This window comes from Empidonax traillii, unplaced genomic scaffold (assembly GCF_003031625.1).
Source record: "Empidonax traillii isolate 1590-97213 ecotype Southwest subspecies unplaced genomic scaffold, ASM303162v1 scaffold48:size2401408, whole genome shotgun sequence".
In the NCBI taxonomy this organism is placed as follows: domain Eukaryota; kingdom Metazoa; phylum Chordata; class Aves; order Passeriformes; family Tyrannidae; genus Empidonax; species Empidonax traillii.
In genome coordinates, this window is record NW_020955241.1 from 1785394 (window position 1) to 1802656 (window position 17263).

Consider the following 17263-nt stretch of genomic DNA (forward strand, 5'->3'; position numbering starts at 1 on the left):
TAATTTTCCTCAAACAAAAGAGGCAAACAGGTTCTTTTTTAAATAAAGTGCAGTCTGTCCTAATAGGAATCTTAAGACAGAATAAAGGTATCTTGGGGACTGTGTTTTTCTTCTTCACTCTTGTTAAGAGATGTTTAATGAAACCCATCCAGTTCACTCTGAATTAAGGTAAGAGATACATAGTGTACAGATATATCCAAAAGATGACATTCATTCCAATATAAAATGAATAGCATTGTATTAACGTTTATTTCTAATTACAAGAAACAGAATATCAGTCCCTTATTTGTACAAAAATACCTGAAAGATTACAATTAGGTTCACAAGCCAAAAAGCTATTTACAGTATGAAGCAAAGCATATTGAATAAAGGTTTTGTCTCTTAAGTTAATACCTTTTGCATTCCCTGAAACTTTAAACTTTATTCCATTTTACAGTCACTAAATCTTGCATTGTGACAATATAATTTACGATAAGCAAGTCTTGCCACTGGAAAGGTGCATTGATTGGTCAAACTGTCAGGTATTTAGTGCAGAAAAGATAAGACAAAACATCTAAACTGAGGCACGTGTTTCTTCAAGATTAATTAACAAATAAAAAGTTTTTTTGTACTTTAACACCTATCGTAACATAACTTAACTAGTAACCTCATTACCAAAATGGTTTGGCATTTTCCTTCTCAACATATTCAAGATTGCTACATGAAGTATTTATTTAGAAAATAAAATCACAGGCAAAAAGATAAAAATTCAACAGGCTCCAAAACAACCCTGAGCATCCCCTTTACATTCATGTCATTTAAATACAAAAATAAGAGTCAAATGTCCTTCAGTCCTTGGTATTCTGAGCTGGCAGCCAGCTGAATCTGTTGGAAAACTAAGGTGGCATTGACTGTTTTCCAGCAGAAAGAAGACAAAGCAGTGATCTGCTTAAGTAAGATTGTTGCCACTTTGAAGGTGGTCACTTTCTCAAAACAGCTCACTTTAGCTGGGAAGAGTACAAAATACTAAGTCAACTATCTACATACAAAAAGTATGGTTCATAGTCAAACTTTTATTCTCAATTTAAATAAGATGCAAGGTTTTTTTTTTTCATAAATATGAAACACTGCAAATACTATCCGCCTACTGGGAAAAAAATGCATGGTTGTCACTAAGCTATGTAAACAGAAAAACTTAAAACTACAGCATAAATGGTCTTATTAAACTGGTAATGTAGTCGATACAAGTATCTTTTTTCTCCTAATAGGGGCCAAATAGAAGCATGCAAAGTGAAGTCAGACTTAAGTTAGCTTAATTTTGAGGTTTTAAAATACATTTTCTAGAAAGCAGGAACACTCATTTCACTATGTACAATTAAAAAAAAAAAACAAAACAACAAAACAAAACAAAAAAGGATTCTACTAAAAACAAAATCAAGTTTCTTCATTTTTAGTATCTAGACATTGAATGGAAAAAAATACTAAATGTGTTCTGTAAACTAAAATACAGTGTTTCTATACCATTGACATAGTTTAAGCTGATATGGATGACTCAGGCAGGTTATGGTTTGTCTTAAGCTATTCTTAACACTACATGAAGACCTAAAAGTGTAGGATTGGATTTCCTTCTTTACCCTTTCAGATGGCTAGGATTTCAAACCTTGTGGCAAATACTAAAGATGAAGTAGCCCATGTAAATCATTTACCATCCTAAGAATGCTCTGTTCTGCACTACACTCTGCAAGTTCCCAGGGTGGAATACTCCTCATTGTGACTAACAGCATGAAGCATTGGGAGGTTGCTTCACTTAAAACAGTTCCTGCACCAGCTGTGTTGCTGAAAGAATGGTTTATTTGCAATTGGAGGATCAAGGTGGGACTTGTCCAACTTTAATACTGATTTATCATCAGAAAGAGTTATTGTGTAAACATTAAATAATTCATTTAAACATTAACAATAAAGTAGTTCTGATGAAAAACCAGCAACAGAGCAAGATACATGCCTGTCTGCCATTCAGTAGCATATATGACACAGGGATCACCAGTTATCTCGATGGATGACATTGCCAGCAGCTAGTTCACAATCAAATCTGTTTCTATTCCCAGTATGTTCTTTCTCACCATGTAAACTTCCACGGCCCTACAAAAAGCAGAAGGGGTACAGTTCTTATGCCCTATCCCCAGGAGAGCTTTGTGCCACTGTAGCTTTACTATATGGAAAGAGCTCTTTGAAACAGTCTGAAAATTCAAGGAGCTATAAAGCTAAAAACACTGGGTTTTAATTTTTTTTTTATTTTCTCATACTAAGACTACCCGCAGAAGACTCTTCTCACAAAAAATGGTGGTTTCAAATACAAGTGTAGTCATTCAGTCCTGTTCTATTTAGTAACAGTAAGTTTCCTCAGGAAAACAGTCAAAAGGCTGTAAAAAACAAACCACCACTCCAATAATAAAAATTTGTGCATAGAATCTAATACAGTCTTTGCATGACTGGATGCCACTAATATGCCATCAACACACTACAGCCGTAATGCTACAGGTCAACAGTTTTAAGAGTATGTATATTGGTGGTATGTTCTTTTAGAATTGTATCCTCATTGCTTCTTCAAAGACATCTGCAGATCATTGAACCTCAGGTCTCCAGAGAAGTATTGAGACACGCGCACGCACACACACACACTTCTTGATTTTCTTCTAGATCCTTTTAGGCTGAAGCATTCCATACATTTTAGGGTGCAGATTAATACCCAACTCCTGCATGAATTTTAAAAGCCACATCAGCTCCTAATATAGGCTGCATACAATATCCGAAACAAAGTAGGAGTGCAAAAAAAGTGATCAATACAAAAAGTAAACACACTAGTCTCAATTGTCAAGATTATTCCAGGGCAAGAGTTCTTTTCAAAGATTTCTCTTCACACTTGTTCCTGTTAAGTGGCCCAGCCAAGATAGTTTCCAGTTTTGTTTCAAATTTATTCATTGTTTTACAGACCCTCCCCCCATTTTTGGGATGCTGGGACACTCAGCAGCAATCACTCTTAGGTGTTAGACAAACCAGCAATCTTGGTCTGTTGGCACCTGTCGAATCCATCCCTTTCAGAGTCCCAAGGTGCATAATATTTAATTTTTTTACCAACTTACAAATCTGCCAATTCCCCAGTGTCAACGTTCTCTTACAATTACTCTTCTAGCAAATCCAGTCTTCAGTGAGAGTCAGATTTGAGGTCATAAGGCCACTCGGATACAGTGGTGTTTGAGTTTGCAGGGCAAGACTCCTTTGTTTAGTTGATAGAATTCAACAAGCTGGATTAGATCACTGAATTTGGTGTTCCCATCATCCAGGCTGAAAAATATCTGTCCATCATCTTCACACTAGGGAAACAAAACATCCTTTTTAAGTTAGACTGTACATAAAGAGATGCAAGTGTGACAAAACAGAATACCACCAGTGTGTGACATAACATAAAAGATGGGCACTGCCCAAAAAACGTAGCGCCTAGAGTTCTTCATGAAATCACGCACAGCACTAGAAAAAACATATGTTAACTCAACTTGTAATATTTTGTTTATGAAACTGAAAGCTCGTGGGCAGAGTAATTGAAAATTGTAGAGACAGCACTGGACTTCATTATATAAAATGAAAATACCCCAGAAGTATTTGTTAGCTGTTTGTAAAACTGGCAGGCTAAACAAGGGAAGAAGACCAATAAAAAGGTTTGCATGATTTTAAGTTTTTGGTGCTTTTTTGATCAAGATAAAATCAAATTGTTTCCCAGCATCTCAGTGTAACATTATCTGAAGCTCAACATGATTGGATAACCTCTAGAATAAAACTTTTAAAGTTTCCCTAAGTTATTCTATGTTTGCCTAAGTGACAGCCAGACAACAGCTGCTGTTGCTGTTGCCAGAAACAGAGAACAAGTTCTGTGCATTACATAGACTTGTGCAATGTAGTGACTTAACACTAGTTTTCCAGGCAATGTTAATAAATAATTATAATCAGACATTTCACAATTGTAAAAAATACTTGCTAATATACTTGCTAATAGAAACATCCCTGTTAATTACATCAGTAATTAATAAGAGGTCTTCTCAGATGTTGACAAAAGCTTTATGATTTAAAATTTCGGTTTTTGTTATCAGTATCAAAAATTATCTACTTACCGGCAAGATTTGAAAATGCTTTATTTTTTGATGATGACACAGCGTAAGTACAAATGCCTTTGGATTGCTTTGGCTGTCCCGGAGAAGAAATAATCTAGGAGAGAATGTTTTTAAGAGCAAACTGAATACTGCAATCTATTTCTTCATAAATAATCAGAACTGCTAAGTAATTTTGTGCCACTGCCTAACTCTTCTTTAGCTGCATTAACAGGCTATTCCATAACTGGCAATTTGCTTTCAGTTTTTATACCATGGCTATGCAACAATAATAGATGAAGAAACAAGAAGTGAAACATACAAGACAGTAGTTCTTCCCCTAAGCATGTACATGATGCTTTTTTTAAGGTTCTCTCTAACTCAGCTTTCCGTTGATAAACATGATTTGTACTCTCATGAAAAAAATGTTATCATTTAACTTCTGAGCAAGTCTGAATTTCTGTAGATTGGAAAGTAATATATGCGAATCCATTCCCACTCTCTGGTATCTTGCATCATTCCACAGAAATCCACTGTCAGCAAAATTACATTTAGGTTAAATGGCTGCAGTTGCACAGAAATAGCTCAGTACTTTCTTAAAATTACTTTTCAGTTAAGTAGCTTCCACATTATCAAGATGGGGAAAACACACACTGATTTTTCCTGTAGAACAGTCACAGTATTTCTCCCTCAGCATCATTGGGAAAAAATGTACTTTAACAATACATCTAGCAACACCATACACTATCTAACTGTGACTTTTAAGTTGACTCACAAAATTAAGTCCTAACTCAAAGGGTTAAATACAAAATAGGAAGAGGAGAAAAATAATCTGGCTAAAAACCCCCACATTTTCTCCCCTTGACATTTATGAACCAAGGAAGCAGATCTTCTCCATGCCACAGGAAACAAGAATATGTCTTTGGCTCAAGGCTTACAGCACTAATCACTAGCGGATTTTTCAGATGGCCAAATACAGAATGGGGGCAGGCCTCAAGCCCTCTTAATTGCTAATCACTAAGCCAGGAACACACTTTTCCAAGGCTGAGTTGCAAGAACTGCTTGTAGTCTTAGGAACCCAAAAGAATTTACTCCAGCTCCTCAGAATTGATTGAGAAATGTCAATACCACAAAAATGCACCATCATAACCACTGTCAGTTCAGTAGTCAGAGACAGGCATGTCTTGCCACCATCAGAAACCATGAATGGTATTTGATGTTCCTTTTTAGTCCTAGGAAGACCAGATGTGTGGCAAAGAGACAAAAGCCCTTATACATTAGGATCCATGTCAGGGAGAAAGGTCGCACCTGCCCTGTGGTTACTGCAGTTCATGCAGGTATCTCTAAATTATCTTTCATGCAGCTGTTTCAGATAATGCATGTTATCATAAGCTGGTGGCACAAAGCAAAGCTCTGCACAACTGAAACTACAAATGTTTATTCAACCTCTGGCAAGCAACTGGCTCCCACACAATGACTATAAAGACAGAAGCATCCTCAAAAATAGCTTCCAGATACAGTCAAAGATAGCTATTCTACTTTCTTTTGTTCAAGAACACATGGCAGGAAAACATAGGCAATGTTTTTCCGTCCTGAAAATCACAATCCTTAGATCTTGGAGCACACAGGTAACATGGTTCTTTTGTCACTGCTGACTGACCTTGTACAGCCAAACTAAGCAATCTTACATGTCCATGGTGACTAAACTGACTAGGCACAAATATAACACCCCCTCAAAGACATTAACACAACACATTCCTGAAAACCTCATGAAGGATGGGCCACCGGATTCCTAAAGCAACAAGTCAGAATGAGCCCAAGATTATGAAGATCTGTCGTGTGAGAGAACCAGAAACCAAACAAGTCAGAAGTGCTCCTTTGCTTTCTCAGCCTCTCTTCTCTGTTTGATCTGTGAAGCTAAAACCCAAAAGCCTTAGCCCAGCCAAGACCCCGAAACAACAAATAAACACTGCTTGATAAATATGTACGTGCATTACCAAATTCTATTTCTCTGATGTATATTATTCTTCACAAAGATTAGTGTTCTGAATCAGAAAGTTAGAAAAAACAAAGAAAGGGTGGAACTTCACTGTCTTCTCAGAAGCCAACATGGACGTTTCTACCTTAACCCTGACAGCAGTGAGGTTAGTGAACTGAAGGCAACCATGCTTTTCCCATCCTACAAATAAAGAACTGCTGAATGCAGTTCAAGCAACTTCCCTTCAATAACCATAGCTCCATATAAATGAGGGAAACAACAATACAGAACATACTTAAATCTCAACCAAAGACATTTTAGAGAGCACTTAAGTTGCTTTCACTTCTTTGTTCTAGAACAGAAACAAATAGTGAGAAATCACCATTCACTGCTCTGATTCATGCAAAAGAGCACAAATGACTGATTATAAATTTGTGGCCAATGGTTAGGCACAGCTTTGCCTAAAACATATATCCTCAACGCAGATTACATGAGTTAACTATTTTCAAATTCTAACAGTCTCTAAAACTTGATTGCCTCAGTTAGAAAAAAAGAAAGAAGTTTAAGTGTATTTCTAAGATTTTAGTTTTCAAATTAAGAATTAGGATCCACTCCTACAAACACGCACTCTGACTTTTTGAAAGACAGGCACGTTATAATGGGACTACTTGAGAACTGGGTTACTCAGAAGTGCTCAGAAACCTGTAAACCATTACCAGCAGAGATGATGCTCTTGTCTATAAAGCTCATCATAAGACCATAAATACTAAGCAACAATACCTACCCATCTACAAGCCCTTGTTGCTTAATAATCCTGTGAGATTCTTCTCTAGAGATTCTGCCATGAAACCAGTGCTGTGTCCTATGAATAACTGGAGGCAAGAGGGAAAAGAAGGAAAGAGAAGATGGTTAAAACTAATTACATGTGCAACATTTTTTTCCACGCACTAATTATTTAAACATTTTAAAAGTGGGTATAGTTTTGTTATAGATATAAAGTATCTTCCATAAATCTATAAAAAAAATCAATATAAAAAAATGCATCTACTTAATATACCAAGCAGAGAGGCATTATTTCATGCATTTTCTGATTTTCAGATGTACAGTGAAGTTAACAAGAGAAATCTCTTATATTGCCTTGCCATTGCTTCTTGAAAATGTGGACTAACAATTCTTAGAAGAAAATGTATAAGCTAATGAGTTAGAACCAAGTATCTTTAACTCTCAAATATAGAAAAACACTTTAGCTTGTGCTTTCAAGAGCAGAGTTTTCCTCAAATATTTTATGTTTATATTTTTTTTTCAAATAGTATTTTTTAATTCTGTTCAACAGAGTAGAAACACAGAGTAGCAACAGAGAATAGCTGTGTTTCCTTTAAGAAGTTCAGGATATTAATATGAAATATGAAATTTCCTATTATTTTAATAAACAATCTCAGATGTTCAGGACTTGCATTACAGGAATACATATTTTACATTATTCAGTTATTATGGAATGAATCCCATTTTGAAAACTCTCATTTTTACTCTTTAAAGATTAACAGATCACTCATTGACTTTTCTTGTCTCAAACGGAGAATTAATTTCTGGTTTGTTTTAAATGGAAACATTTATGGAGTACCTATTTTTATAAAATCTGAGTTTCGAAAGACTAGTTCTGAAGAAAACCTTGAGTGTGCCTTCAAAGGAAAACAAATTCCTTCTACTATGTCTGTATGGGTAAGTTCGTTAATGACACAGAAGCTACTGATTATACATAAACAGTGTATTTGACATCAATACTACATGACTGTACTCTATTTGAAATACAGCTTTTCTTTACCCACAGAGGTCTCTGATACTATGCTTACAAACTAGCAGAATTTACCTGTACTCAGTGTGGAAGGATGGAGTGGACTTTGGCTACCCAAGATGTTCATTCTTGTGCTACGTTTCTACAGAGAAAATGAATTACCGTTAAATCCACACTAATGCCTCAACAGAAGAGAATTAGTGCACATGCAATACAGATTTAATTTACAGGAAACTGGGGGCTGGGCAAATTTAATGCAAGGATGAGAAAAAGAAATGCAACTTTGAAGGGGGCTAATCTACAAGCAGCAGCTCATTTCAGCTGGCTTAAAACACAAGCCAGATGTTAATGATGAAAGTTCAGTATCTAAAAAAAATTTAAAAAAAATAAAAAAAAAAAAAAAAAGAAAAAGAAAAAGGAAAAAAAAAGTGACAGAAAAAAAAGAAAAGTCTGATATGTCTCTGCTCAGGCAAAACACCAGGCACTCAGTAAATCAAGCAGTGTTTCCCTCCCGTACATAAAGCACCAGCTAATGCTTCAGTAATGACTTCTTTTCCCTAAAAGACGAGCATGTGGGAAAACTTGTACTGCAGCTGTCTGTCCACAAGACACTATAAACAAGTTACATCAGTTTTCATTGCAAGAGGTCCTGCCTCTTGTATATTCTGCAATTAAACTTACTGGGAGCAAGCCATTAGTCAGAGCCCCAGCCTCTTCCATGTGGGGAAGCATTTAATTTGACATATTCCTCCTCAGAGACTGGTTTTGCAAACTGGCAGTAAAGTTCTGGTGGGTCTGCTTTCCCCCTCAACTTTCCTCTGGACACTAGGGGGACAGAGAAGCAGTGGTAGAAGGTTGTTGTGAATGTGACAGTTTTGCTAAAGATGGATATTGACTTTCAGATCTGCATGCTTGCAGTGTGATTGCTTCAGGTCGGAGCTAAGCTATACTGTGACCAGCACTGCACTAACATCATAGCACACTCTGTGTTTTGGCTCTCAACAGACACTTACTGATTGCAAAAATAGAAAAGAAGAGAAGATAGCTACCCTCCAAGCATGTCCTTCTTCCAAGGCAGCACTCTGTGCTTCAGCAGGATTTTCAATAACTCTTCCTATTTGCCCCGAAAAATCCATTGCTACTAGTGAGTTTTCAGATACACTTCTCTGAAAAGGAATTTTCACTTGTTTCAAAAAACAGGAAAAGAAAAATCCAGCTTGAGAGTTTAATTTCAAAATGTTTTGGTTTCAGAAGATTGTCCAAGGTTCTCCTTCAACATCACAAAAAATACATCTCATTTTTTTCCCCTTTCAAAAGATTCACTGACACAAAAATGGGTGGCTTTTATTTTTAGGCCATAGGGGAGGGAGAGGATTCGAAGGCTGAGAATAAAATATGTATTGCTCAAGTTGCCCACTTGCCCCATTACTATATTCTAGTCATTTTCAGGGTCAGTTGGGATCCAAATATAGGATCTTCACTTTTAGACAGTTAACAGTCAGCTCTTGGCCCAGCCTATTTTAAGAAATTTACGTGTTAGTTTTGCCAGACCTAAGCTGGCTTCTGCAGAGACAGCCAGATGTCTCTGTACCATACGTCTCAAAGAGCATGATGTAGCCAAGACTTTTCAATCATGTGGATCATGTAAGCCTGAGATAATGGAGAGCCAACCACGGAAGCTGTACTCATGCAAAACATGAACTTTACATTGATTTGCTACACAATGCTGAATTTACATTTCTTAGCGTAAAATTTTCCACTTTTAAAATGCAAAAGCAAATGTATCTTTTCCAACATCATATGTCAATGAGGTAAGTTCATTACTTACTACTGGAGTGGAAAAGTGTGGAAGCATGGCTTTTCGCTGCTGGGGAATTCTGTAATTCTGATACAGTAGCATTCCATACTGCAAAAACAAATGCAAGGACACTATTATTCAAATATATACCCTAGGAAAAAAAAAACTGTAGTGATTTCATAATACCACTTACACTGGCGCGAGGTGCCACCGGTTTATTATTTTCCTGATCAGAAGCTGTCCCAAAGCGATTTGCACTGAGCAATAGCAATTGGCAGGTTGCAATCAAGCAGTTAATAAAAAACGCACAAGTTTTATTTCAAAAATAGAAGCCTGAGTGAAATACCACAGGTAATTTCTGGCACTCTCAGCTATCACCAGAGCTATCACTCTATTTCCTTGTAGAATACAAGCTTTCAGTCGAGGTCAGGACACACTTATTATTTGCCTTCTTTTTACCCTCCAGTAATGTGAACTTAAAAACATTCTTTATAAGGCATTCAAACTCAGTTTTCGAAATGATAAAAAGTGATAAAGAATCTTTCTAGTTCACTAGCTCTTTTAATAAATTTCAGCACGAAACTTGGTACTTTTCGCATCCTTATAAAAATTAGGTGATTGAATTCCAGTCATGCTCCTTGTTGAACATGATAAATTTTAGCAACACTAGTAGCTAGGATGGTAGGAAAACACCTACTCAGTGCATTCCGTAGAGGCACAGTGCTGAAGTATAGCAACATTGCTTACTGAATGTTCCAACTGAAATGGGTTAAACAATTTATGAACAGGGTAATATAGGACTATGGAAAGCTAAAGGTGAATAAAAAGAAGGGTCACAGACACAGCCTTGAGGCACAGCCTTAATTTTTGCTGGTTGTACACCCTTAATCATCTTTTGGTGATCCTTAAAAACAAAACCTTTTTCTCTGTACGTAGGATGTAGTAAAGTATAGAGAAGAACATAGCAGTTTTCAAGACAGCATATTCAGGGAAAGACTTAAAACCAAATCAGAACTTATGCACATTTGCCTATGAAGACCAGGAGGTTCTCTGCTTCAAAGGGCACAAAATGGTCAACTTTTTCCTCAGTTCCCTCCATCCTGATTTTGTTTCAAAAAAACAGTGAAGTCTCCTATCCTATTATCAAGAAATTTCATTGTTTGCTCTCAGATATATAAATAACTTTCACCTAGAAATAGTATTACTTATTTTTGTTACTTCTTTTAATAGAACCTTCAGAAAACTAAAAAAAAAAAATAAAAAAAAATAAAAAAAAAATTGCAAAAGGCACTCTGTTCTAGTTAGGAGAACTATTATCAAAACATTTTCTTTAGCTTTATGATAACTTGCAAATACCTTGTTAAGATATTTTAATTTATTCACATATCTCAAATTTGGATCCAAAACTAAAACTATACTTGATTCATATGTGGAAGGAATAGAGCTCAGTCCTGTGCTTAAAATCTTAGGTGGGACAGGCCTGCCTGGCATTTTGCTCTTATCTGTATTGCTTTGGTGCAGATGATATTTAATAACATGTAGGTAATTTCTCATGAACAAAGTGGAAAATGCAACTTAACTCTAGGTGTAGCCCTTGCACAAGTAGAAGAGATTATTAGATACCTTAAGGAGCCGAAAGGCAGTCATCCAGCACGTTCTGCTTTGCTCATCTTCAGCACACAACAACCGCAGTTCCTTAGTTTCATTTCTCACTCTGTTGGGCTTTAAAGTGTTAAAGGGAAGTCAGCTACATTCAATAAAAAACCAACAGCACAATTAAGTTTACTGCAGAGAAAAGCCAGGTACAGTATTAGTCTTAAGAACTAACCAGAAAAAGTTCAGACCACTCTGAATTAAAGCTCAGAAGAGGCTGAGCATGCTTTGAAAGAAATCACTTTCTCAGCTTGGTCTAGCAAGATAAAAGTCAGTGCCTTCTGACTTTGGAGTTAGACCCCTTTAAGAGTCCCCTCCCACTCAGGATATTCTATGTTTCTGTGCTTTGAAACAACCTGCAGTTCTGGCAGTTTACAGGAACGAGGTACTCGGGCCATGCTACAACCAAACCAGGGCACTTAGTTTTGTTGGTTTTGGTTGTTAAGGTGGTTTTTTTGTTGGATTTTGGTTTTTGTTGTTTCCCCCTCACCCCCCCAAAAAAATTTTTATAAGCCCCATTTCGAGATGAAGGATGAAAGTTTCCATAACTGGCTGAGGATCAGTCCTGCTGACAGTCTCTTAGATAAAAACCCTTATTATCTAGCTCTGGAATGGCTGGTAGGAAGGAGACTACTTCACTGCTGTCAATAAAACAAGCTTCCAGACTTATTTTCTTCTCAGAAAATTACACTTTTCAAAGTTTAGAAATACTTTCCAAACCAATCTATCAGCACAACAGTTTTAAAAATTTTCAAAGGCAACTGTTTTTTCTTATTTTCATTTTTCCAAGACAATCTTCCTCTTTAAATAAAGGCAAGCCTCTGGCCCATAATAATGATAAAATTACTACCCATCAGAGCTTGATCCTTAGTTGATGTATAATTTTGGTGCTCACTGTCCACAGAAACTTTTCTACTCAATTAGAATACTTGGAAGAAGTTTTCGTCTGTGAGGTGAACCAAGGCCACCTCACAGGCACACCATGCTTCAGCATCGAGCTACTCTTGCTCAGATATTTCCCAAACCAAAGGAGCACAAAATAAAATGTTAAAAAAAAGTCTCATAAGATGATGACAACATTCACAGGACATGTCTGCCAAATGAAGGATGTTAAAGACCAAGTCCTCATGACAGAAAAGGCGTGCAGAGTTTTAGACATAAATCCCATTTAGCTGCGGGTTGGGGTGACTCTGAGCTACCAACACCATCTGGAACTTTGGAAGAACTCAATGAGATTTACCTTTATACAAAATCCATACTCTGCAGGTGCACTGTACAACTTCTTTCCTGCTATCAACGAGAAGATATTGCTGTCTTCCAGGTCAGCCAACAATTGCAAATGTCTTGGCTCCTGGGGAAATAACGTGTTTTATCACAGGTAAGTTTAAGGTTTTGGCAGATCTTGTGCAAGCTTTGCAGTCTCTCCAGCCTGGCTTCCAACAGAGGGCAGTGTACGAACACTGTTCCTTCTCCCCAGCAGCCTCAAGTGGACACGGGGCTGGCAGCTCTTGCATATCAGCCTACCAGCAAGAGGTGCTTGATATAGGAAGCTTACAAAATACTATACTTATCCAAACACATCACAATAAAAATGGCATAGCCTATGACATTGCTCCAGAGAAGCAGGTCAGAGGAGCAGGTTAGCACAACTTCAGTAGCCACAATGATGTTGCCTGGCTAGTTTGGTTTTATTTTATAACAAAACTATATGGCTATGTTCACACATTGAGAGCCCAGGGCTTGACTGTCTTTTGATCATGGCTTACTTATCCTTTTCTATGGCATAAAAACAGGGAACTCTGGGTGGAGATATTTAAAAAACAGCAAAAAACTGCCCACTGTAAAAGAAGAAAATGTTTTCACGTGCTAGTACTGTGCAACTTCTTTTTTAATCTTACCTTTGAAGTTCCTTTTGTAGAACAATAAAGTCCTGATCTCCTCAAACACACATATAGTTTCTTCCATGATTTCCGACCCAGCTCTTTCACATGCAAGAAACCTTGAATTTCAGGGCAGCTACTGGAGTTTAAAAAGTTCTGTTGGAGAGGAAAATGTAAATGAAGATTGTATCCTATGGATGGATTTTAAAATTGTCACTGTATCTGCAGACCAGAGAAGTAAACAGCAAGTCACTTTGTTGATTTGAGGTGCAGTTTCACACTAGGCTTAAACTGACCTAGATGTCTTATCTGATTTATGACAAAAATGGAAATTCTTGCTCCTCCCATTGCATCTACCTTGCTATCTCCTCCACCACTGACATCTTCCTATTCTCTGTGTCAATACTTCTATCTCCAAAAAGCCAAGCATTTCTGTGTATCCCCATTCTTCTTGCACTTGGCCTGAAGGAAGAGGAAGTAAGTCTATTAATTCTTAAAATAATACCTTCTCACAGCAATTTTGGCAAATTATCTAACTTGGAAATATTGGCCAAAATCTCTGTCACAAAGTTTTTGAAAGGGAAGAGCCTGTTTCAGGATTTCTGGCATTAAAGTTGTCCCAAGACAAGAGGTATGGCAGACGACAGAATATTTAATTGAAAATGAAATGTAGAGCAGTCAAATAAGTGCTAACAATTATACCAGACTTCAAGATTCAGAAGCATTTAAGTTCTTGACATAAGTAGAGGGACCACATATGGAATAATTTGATTTGTGATATATCACAGGAAGGAAACATTAAACTGTGAATTAAAAGCTATTTTTTCCCAGTCCTCCTTCTCATCTCATCTAACAGCATGGAAAAGAACAGTCAGTTCTCCTGCTATTTGTACTATGAATCCACTTCTCAGCTGAGAAAGGGAAAAACAAAAAGAAGAATATATTCTTTTTGTCCAGTCAGATAAAAGAAAAGTAAACTAAGATGCAGGCTTTTTGTGTATCTGAGCAAGTTTGAGACTAGGGAAAACATATCCTGCTGGTTTTAATGCTATTCTTAAGACTAAAAATACTAGCTCTTAATACAGGATATGATATCATTAGATGATATTTAATATTCTTGCCTGTTCTATGTGTAATTAAATACAGAGGAACTGTTCAGTGTTTAAGGTGGCCTCAGATGCAACATACTTAATGCATGGCTGCAGGAAGCTTACCTTCAATAAATTACGACTGCCACTGAAATTTTGAAAAACAGTTGCATGGTTTTTTTAAAGAAAAGGAGTATGTAGTATAAATACTTTAAGTAAGACTGTTCTTTTATGGTTAAGCAGTGAAACAGAGAGAATATACTTATCCTCTTTTTCTCCCCCTCCCGTGTTGTTAACCCCCATGACTTTTGCTTCTCCAGGACTGCACCTAAGTGAGCCTTCGCAGAAGAATACTCTTGTATCTGAAGAGGTGGTAAGGTTTTCCTTTTGCTACCATTCGAATTACCCTAGGATCAAAACCTTTCCATCTTCAAGAACATCTTACTCTTTTAGGGAGTCCTGCTGCTTGTATTAACAAGCAAACTCAATTCTCTACTTACACTACAGGAAAAAGGGTCCAAGGTGTGAACACCTCTCTTCCTGCCAGTCTGTGGCAATGCCAGTCCATGACAGTTTTGGTTCCTGATCACAAGCACTCATTGCTTGTGACTTTCATTTTTAATTCTGTAAATTGGATTGATTTTTTTGTTTGTTTGTTTGTTTGTTTTCCAGCTGAGAATGGACGCTAAAGCTTTAAATTCTTCTCAGTGAATACAGTACCAGAATTTAACAGATTTTGACATCTTTACAGAATAAAATGAGTGCAGTGTTTCAAAAGTCAGTGGAAACTTGTTGTCTTTAAATAGAGAGTCAGTGCATATTTGCAAACATGCAAAATGACAGAAGTCAAGCTAAAATCAGTTATTTGTATGTACACATTCTTCATATATTTGTGCCTTCTGTTTTATAATTTGCCTGGGACTCATGGCACTGTCTTCCAGGCACCATGATCTTATATTCTTAATACAGCACTCTTTGAATAAACTGTGTTTTGAGTTGAATGTCCTGAGTTAAATTACCCCAGTTTGAGGAAACAACTGAAATGAAAAGATTTAGACTACGGGGTTTAGATTGCAGCACACTAAAAGTGAGAGATTTAAGTGAATCAGTAACTGATCAGAGAGGTAACCCACCCTTCAACACCATCCTTGAAGGCCAACCAACTGTGCCACCACCATGGTTCCTTCACGAGCAAGCAAGATGCTCTACAGTGACATCAGAACTTCAGTATAAATGCAGCGCACGTGCCACTACCACGCAGATTACACAACTCTACCAACACATATGCATAAGGTACACACCCCGTCATTTAATCTGGGAAGCTTTAAATGGGATTACCTTGCAAATACTATATACAAATTTCTATTTGTACTTACTTCTTAGGGCATTATTTTTCTATACAAAAAAGCAGCTAATTGGCTGTATCTTGGGAAAGTTGGTCCCTATTGTTAATTCTTGCCAGGCACAAATATGGGACATAAAAAGTAAAAACAAAACCTCTAGTCATCTCAAATCCATCTTCTAATATCCACATGCATTTTTACACTTTCTCCTGCACTATGACGTGGAGTATAGAGGAGTACTTCTGTTCTGCTTTTTATAAAAGGGGCGTTTTTTTTCCCTAGAAATATATCTGCCAAGACTGTTTTTGGAGCAACATCACGTGGTCAAACCAGATACCCACAGAGTAAGTTGATTATTAATTCAACAAGTATGTATGAATACAGCTATGAATACTTTGTGTTTACAACTTACTTCTCAGTGCCACTGGGTAAGATCTTTGTCAGACATTTTCAACATTAGCACCATATGCTAACTCATTACACTGGTCTTTCTCTGACCAACTTTTTCCAGACCCTTGAATTCTCCCTTCCTTCCTCTCAATCTCCCCGCTCCAGCTCCAAAACTTTTTTTGTCCATACAGATAATTTACGGTACCTGCAAAAGTTGAGACTGTGGAATACTGCCATTTGTTTGCTGGCACCAGGCAACCATCTGCTCTGGAAAGAAATTCTAGACAAATAAAGAGAAGACAATTGGAAGTCACTTTATATGTGAACACTGTGACACAAAACTAGTGAAATTTTCTTCCAGTCATTCATTTTTTGGAACTATCACTATTAAATCAATTTGGAGATCCCCTGACACAGAAAGTAATATGAGGGCTTTCAATGCAGTTCTTTACTTCCTTCTGTTCACCAGATGCCCGTGCAGACAGATTGTGGGGTTTTAAAATATCTGATATGCAGCATTTCATAAGTGCGTTTTCCCATCATTTCCTCTACTACTGAGGGCTTTTGGGGATCGCTAACAGCCTCTACTTTCTTGGAAAGGATAAGATGAATGGTCCTGCAGATCGAGTATGCAGTGATTCCTTGCTCAGTGCATCAATGACTTGACTTAATCCTTAATCCTCCAGTTCCCCTTTCACTTGCCATGTTTTAAAATGCTTATATAATTTGTAACAGTAAATTTACTATACACAGCAATGATATGAAGTCATTCCTGAAATTTTTAAACACTATTTGAAGCATGGAGACATGCAGAAATGACTGAAATAAAAGAATGACTGATTATAACAAGATGTGAATCACAACAAAAACATTTCCAGTTTAGAACATTTGTCACTCTTCAGGCAATATAAATTTCAGTCTTTAGGGCATGAAGAGAAGGACTGAAGAGGAATCACCCTTCTGCCAGGTAAGTTGCACAATGAGTTATGAAAGCTAACATTTACAAGCCTCTCTTGAGTAGAAACAGTGCCATATGGCAACAGCTAATGCAACGGATAGGAAGCCTTCGCATTCTTACACCAAAAGAATGATTTATTTTGTGATTGCAGGAGCCTGGGACTGAATGCCAAGCATTCTGGGTTTTACTCCCATGCTCTGTTATTAATTAAAATAGACCACATGAAGCCAATGTGCTAGTTCCTATGACACCAAAACTTCTATAC

At 37.0% G+C, this 17263-nt stretch overlaps 1 protein-coding gene across 1 annotated transcript in view; it reads right to left on the bottom strand.

Annotated features, from left to right (window-relative positions):
* Positions 1-221: 221 nt before the first annotated feature.
* Positions 222-17263, bottom strand: part of GRB10 (growth factor receptor bound protein 10) — a 109380-nt gene continuing 92338 nt past the window's right edge. The window contains exons 7-16 of the mRNA XM_027878985.1: positions 16246-16320; positions 13238-13375; positions 12580-12690; positions 11310-11408; positions 9717-9794; positions 8938-9054; positions 7964-8030; positions 6881-6968; positions 4143-4236; positions 222-3350 (exon numbers count right to left, since the gene is read on the bottom strand). Coding sequence (XP_027734786.1) covers positions 3204-3350; positions 4143-4236; positions 6881-6968; positions 7964-8030; positions 8938-9054; positions 9717-9794; positions 11310-11408; positions 12580-12690; positions 13238-13375; positions 16246-16320 — 1014 coding nt within the window. The 3' untranslated portion in view covers positions 222-3203. The remainder of the gene's footprint in view (positions 3351-4142; positions 4237-6880; positions 6969-7963; positions 8031-8937; positions 9055-9716; positions 9795-11309; positions 11409-12579; positions 12691-13237; positions 13376-16245; positions 16321-17263) is intronic.